The sequence below is a fragment of the Penaeus vannamei genome, chromosome 9, assembly GCF_042767895.1.
Source record: "Penaeus vannamei isolate JL-2024 chromosome 9, ASM4276789v1, whole genome shotgun sequence".
Taxonomy (NCBI): domain Eukaryota; kingdom Metazoa; phylum Arthropoda; class Malacostraca; order Decapoda; family Penaeidae; genus Penaeus; species Penaeus vannamei.
This window is the reverse complement of record NC_091557.1, coordinates 42,790,164-42,796,820: the sequence shown is the minus strand read 5'-3', so window position 1 is coordinate 42,796,820 and position 6,657 is coordinate 42,790,164. Positions and strand designations below refer to the sequence as shown.

General features: G+C 33.6%; 1 protein-coding gene across 1 annotated transcript in view; it reads left to right on the top strand.

Moving 5' to 3' along the window:
• Positions 1-1,354: 1,354 nt before the first annotated feature.
• The window catches only part of Cdk8 (cyclin-dependent kinase 8), a gene marked incomplete at its 3' end in the record, with an annotated part of 12,304 nt that continues 7,001 nt past the window's right edge, over positions 1,355-6,657 (top strand). Inside the window, 6 exon segments of the mRNA XM_070125792.1 lie at positions 1,355-1,552; positions 4,345-4,420; positions 4,886-4,996; positions 5,192-5,332; positions 5,592-5,781; positions 6,426-6,540. Of these exon segments, the coding sequence (XP_069981893.1) occupies positions 1,425-1,552; positions 4,345-4,420; positions 4,886-4,996; positions 5,192-5,332; positions 5,592-5,781; positions 6,426-6,540 (761 nt within the window).

The following is a 6,657-nucleotide window of genomic DNA, read 5'->3' as shown; positions in this document are numbered from 1 at the left end:
ACAGAAAAAAGACGCTAATAATAGATGGAACAGGGATGGATAGTAACGAATATAAGAACTGGGTAGGAATATGATAATAAATAAACAGAAAAAAGACGCTAATAAGAGATGGAACAGGGATGGATAGTAACGAATATAATTGGGTAGGAATGTGATAATAAATACACAGAAAAAAGACGCTAATAAGAGATGGAAGAGGGATGAATAGTAACGAATATAACTGGGTAGGAATAAGATAATAAATGCACAGAAAAAAGACGCTAATAAGAGATGGAACAGGGATGGATAGTAACGAATATAACAATTGGGTAGGAATAGGATAATAAATGCACAGAAAAAAGACGCTACAATATGTATTCTTTCATTTAGTTTATTCCTCCTAGTTGCCAGAACACACTCCTTTGTATACTAAAAAAAACAATAAAAAAGGATAAAACATGGTGGTGATGATGATAACAACAACAACAACAACAGCAATAATAATAATAATAATAATAATAATAATAATAATAATAATAATAATAATAATAATAATAATGATAATAATAATAATAATAATAATAATAATAATAATAATAATAATAATAATAATAATAATAATAATAACAATAATGATCATGATGATAATAACAACAATGACGATAATAATGATGATGATGATAATGATAATGAATATAACATTAATAATGACAACAATAGTAATGATGATGCTGTAGTAGTATTATAGTAATATCCCTACACCATGGTTGTAAGTAAAAAAAAATAAAAAAAATAAAAGTTAAACACCATAGTAAACAATCTAAGTAGACGGGAAAGTGATAAAACAAGAATTCATTTGCTTGGCATAACCATACGAGATGATAAGGATAAAGATAAAAACAACAGCAATAGTGATAATGATGGAAATAAGAATGATGATAATAGTATGATAATAGTATGATAATGATGATGATTTATAATGATAATGATATTAATGATGATAAGGATGATGGTGATAGCAATATTGATAATTATAATAATGATAATGATAATGATAATAATCAACATAATAATAATAATAATGATAATAATAACAATAGTAATAATAATAATAATAATAATAATAATAATAATAATTATTATTATTATTATTATTATTATTATTATTATTATTGTTATCATCATCATCATCATCATCATCATCATCATCATCATCATCATCATCATCATCATCATCATCGTTCATCATCGCCATCATTACAACAACAATAACAACAACTGCAGTAATAGTGATAATGATATAACGACAACAAGACCAACAGTACTCGCAACAGAACAATGCGAACAAAGCCCAAGCCAAAGCCAGAGTCGCGCCGCAGTCCACGCATGCGCAGACGGACACGAAAACAAACCGAGGTCCTTCCCGCTGATTCCTTTGGGTCGCCATGGATTATGAGTGGAAAGAGAAATTAAACAATGAAAGGGCCAAGGTCGAGGATTTATTTAGTTACGAGGGTTGCAAGGTCGGCAGGGGAACGTATGGACACGTGTATAAGGCGAAGAGGAAAGATGGGTAAGAGAAAAGGCTGGGGATTTGTGGAGGGGAGCCTTGGTGTCGAATCATTTTCGTTTTTTGGTTTTGAACTTGTGATTTCGGTAATGTTTTTCTTTTGTTTCCTATGTTATTGTTTTGCGTTGTTGGGTTGATGTTGATCGGTCGAGGTTTGGTGGTTTCGGTGTATTTATAGCGGTATTTTGGGATAATAGATTCATTATTTGGACTAGCCCATAGTAACTTTTGAAAGGGCCGTCTTTGTTATGATTGTGTTGATCAATGTAATTCCATTTGGAACTTGAGTTGGATTACAGTGGATCTATCTGCAATCTACAAGCTTGCAACTTCTTTCTTGTTTGTAGTCTTCAATATTATCCATAATCTACTACACTGTGTCAAATCTACAACCAGTCCTTAATGTCCAGTCTTGTTTATTATCTACAACCAGTTTGTATGCATATACTTATTTTAAATCTTCACTCTTACCACCTTGAGCCCAGTCTGTTATTGGTTCATCTTTAATTTATACTGATGTGGTCTCCATATTCCGTGCTCCAGCAAAGGCCAATGAATCTCTGCCACAAATTTTTTAGCAAGGAAGAGTTAATTCTGGGTTCCTTATTCAATACCAAATCTCAATGGAAGTCGGCAAATTCATGTTTAGCAGGAATGTTCCTGGTGATGACTCGGTGGCCATTGCTAAAGCTTAAGCAAGTGGCGGGCCGGTTGTCCCTTAATATTGTACCTTTACTTATTTTTATTTTCAATTTGGGGTGGAAATGTCTTTGATAAAAATATTTCTTTTATCCAATGATTCTTTTACTATTCCAAGTCAAAATTTTTGTTGTTTTATACTGAAGATATGGAGAAAATAATTTCCTTAAGTCTTTTTGTTATTGTATGTAGAGGTATTTGATATTGAAGTCCAAAGTTAGATTAAACTATATTAAGAAAATCTGTTACAGCTTTCAGTTTGTGAAGTATTATCTTTAGCTCATAGATAAGATATTGGTTTTATAACATAGTTTCCAAAAAAAAGTTTGATGTAACAATTACAAAAGTATTATATTTAGATGTTAGTACACTCCATAGGGTTAAAGTTACTGAGAGCAAAGGACAGATATATGGGGAAATGGACACAGCCATTTTATATATCAGGGGTGGCCAACCAGTCGATTATGGTTGACTGGTCGATCATAAGCCTGTTTTAAGTCGATCACATTACTGTACCTGTTAATGATTCCTCCTTCAGAAGTTGTCATGCAAATCGCTGCAATAGCATATCCAAGTGCTCAAGATACTTAGATTATTATATTTCTCTATATTCTGGGAATAAGTTATATTCATATTTATAATGGTGGACCTGTCTGAACAACATACTATTATTTATATTATAAGTAATTGTTATAGTTACAATTATATTTATGGAATATGTTTGAATCTTAGGCTGGTAGATTGCATCAGGGTAACTGTAGAAAAAGTAGGTCATATCTAACAAAAGGTTGGCCACCCCTGTTATAGAGTATAAGAAATAGAGTAATAAACATTTCAGGTACAGCTGCAGTAGCCTCATATATACTACTAAACAATGAAAATATCCAAAACGCCCTCACACAGCCAGAGTTCTTTATGTCGTATTTCCTATAAGTTGACACAAAGTGCTAATAATGGGAGATACTGGGGGGCTTGCCTCCTATCTAGGGAATGTATGGAAACAAGGAAAGAGTAGGTTTGAAATTTTTGGTTCCCATGATGCCCTGGTTTTGGGTATCTTAGTGTCTGGAGGGTGCATCACTCCAAGTAACAAATACTCTCTAAAGAATTATTTATTAATAGTTTTTGTTAATAAATATGCATGTGTTTTATAAATAGCTTATGAAAAAAGATATGTAAGTGTTTATTCATTCTGCAGAATTTAGGTTGTTGAATAAAGTTTATGATGTAGAGTTGGGGACAAGTGTATCTGTGCTGTAAATAGCTACCAAATCTGATGCAGTTCTATTTTTGTCTGTAGAGGTTTGTCATATTTTGTCCTTCCATTATATTGTCCAACTATTCATGTCTTTCCATCTTTGGGATTTAACTTTTGGTCCAAGCAGAAAGAAGGAGGTGATGGCGAAAGGAGAGGCTTGGAGGAGTAGTGAGGGAAACCTTTGACCCACAATTCACTGCTGGATGCATAGTGTTTCATATTGGTGAATTTTAGTTTGTCCATACTAGTCATGTGGACATGCCAAGGCTTTGCCATCAGACCGGCTTAGATAGAGAATTAGTATTATCCATGTAAATTTACTTTGTATAAGTTTATTTGCTTTAAAGTGTATACTGGTATTTTAATGCCATATCAATGTTTGCCCAAGTTAATGTCTGTAGACTGATTCTATTTATTTTATGATCATATATGAGATTGTTAAAGTTAAGAAATAAAAGTACATTTCTGGTTATGTTTCTGAGTTTAGTGCAGGCTATATTTGACATTAATTTTGATGCACATATTAGGCCCATTTGAGAGTGGCTCCTACTTTACAGGTAGAATAAGTTGGAGTAAGGGGTGTTGTGCCTTTACGTTAATTAAAGTACTTGCAATAGGCTGTCTTGTGTTCTTGTTTCTGCGTTTCTCTTCCATATGGATGAGAAGGCAGGCTTGTACATTTCTTTCTGCATTTTGTTGGTAATTATATTCATTTTTATAAAGAATAAGGGCAAAAGGCCAAAGGTAGACCTAGCTGCTTCCACATTTTTAGTATGGAGGCTACTTTGAAATATGAATCAAGTGTGAGTAAGTGTTTAGAAAAAAGTTTCAATTTCAGGTTGGACACAAAAGAATATGCCCTCAAACAGATAGAAGGCACTGGATTGTCTATGTCAGCATGCAGAGAAATTGCAGTAAGTAGAGAATCCAATAGTTTATTCTTATTGTATTCCGAATTGAATTGGCCCGGTGGGTTGGATACTCTTCATGGAGCAATAAGAAAAAAAAACAGTACTCAAGATCATTCCACTCAAAGTATCATAGATAGAAATCCCAAGACTAGAGTATTTTCATCTGGCTTCACCATGATAACAGACCAGAAACATTCTACAAGTTTACTGAATATTGTTAGTCTTATCAGTGGTCTCAAATTTTCAATAAGATAGCAGTGATCATGAGATTATTGTACTGTTGGGGTTTTAGATTGAAAGATCATCAAAGATTGCTAGCAAAAATTTAAGGATCCTGAGTTATCTGTAATTTAGAAGTTTTACATTTGTATGTATTTTATGTGTATGATCAGGTCTCATTAGACTTAAATGCTAAAAGCTTTTGTATGTATATGACGACAGGTAATTAATAATTGTTTATTTTTACAGTTGCTACGAGAGTTGAAGCATCCAAATGTAATAAACCTCCAGAGAGTATTCCTTTCACATGCAGATAGAAAAGTGTGGCTGTTATTTGATTATGCAGAACATGATCTATGGGTAAGTGAAATAGTAACTGCATTATTCTTGCAACAAAAGGCACATCATGTCATATGCCTGTTAGGGACACTCCATCCCCTTTGATATTTCACACCATTCATATCAAAATTGAAGTTGTGTAGAGAGTTGGCCTCAGAGTGGGTGACGCTCCCACATGCAAGAAGAACACTCATCTATCCATGTTTTCTTTTGCAGCACATTATCAAGTTCCATCGAGCATCAAAAGCCAACAAGAAAACAGTGCAGGTCACAAAGGGAATGGTCAAGTCTCTCCTTTATCAAATCCTTGATGGAATTCGATATCTTCACTCTAATTGGGTTCTACACAGAGATCTGGTAACTGTGTTTCTGATTGTCTTTGTTGTCCATAAGCTTAATTGTTATATATGTGCAAGGAAATTACCAAACAAACAAAAAATAGATTGAAGACACAGAATATCATGTGGAATTTAGAAATTGGTTGCTAGTTGATATCATGCAATTAATATCTGAGTAATTGTAAGTCAAAGAGCAGCTGGCAGCAATATTTGTGTCAATTGGTTGAAGATTTGGTTGAATGATATTTGATAATAATGACTGATTTTTAACCTCCTAGAAACCTGCCAACATCCTAGTCATGGGTGAAGGAGTAGAACGAGGGCGAGTGAAAATTGCTGATATGGGTTTTGCAAGGTTGTTTAACTCGCCACTCAAGCCATTAGCTGACTTGGATCCTGTAGTAGTAACCTTTTGGTATCGAGCACCTGAGCTTTTGCTTGGGGCAAGACATTACACCAAAGCCATTGGTAAGCATTTGTATGAATATTTGGGTGGTTTGCTTTCTGGGAATTTGTGTTCATGTAGCATCATTTTTTTATTGAATGCTACTGGGAATATGTACCATTCACTGGAGTTTTGTTTTGGGAAGTGTTTTTTGTGACAAATAGCTTCACAAGGGCTCAGCCATTGAGGAGTCACTTTGTAGACCTAGGGACCTCACCTGATTTCCCCTTCCCTAGAGTTTTTGAGGAAAAAGTTTCTCTTTCTCATGCTATTACTATTATTTTTTTTGTTGTTGTTGGTATTACCATTATTATTATTATTACTATGGAAATTTTGGGTTTTACAGTGTCATAAAATATAATAGTAGCATTAGATTTTTTTCTGAAAGTCGAGGAAAAGGGGAAATAACTGAAATTGGTAGCACTAGTAATTGAGTTCTTGGTTACTAAGCACTCATAGAGCCATCTATGTGTAAAGACAACTTATCTCACAGTGGGTATGGCACATATAACAATGGGTTAAGATGCAAATGTAATGTTATGATTTGCATTGCTGTAAAATGCTTTTATGGAAGTGTAACTTCATGAATGCTATTGTGTATCTGGGTGGATCATCCTGCAATATACAGGGCATTAGTGTATATATACAATAATAATTCAAATTTCAGATATTTGGGCTATAGGATGTATCTTCGCAGAACTATTAACTTCAGAACCTATTTTCCACTGTCGACAAGAAGATATAAAGACTAGTAATCCATATCATCATGATCAGTTAGACAGGTTTGTATTTTGTTATTAAGTAGTTTTTCCTGTAAAATGGAGCAAGATCAAAATACCCTAATGATTGGCTTTAATTTAGCATTATCAAATTGAAATGACCTTTCCCTGTATGTTGAG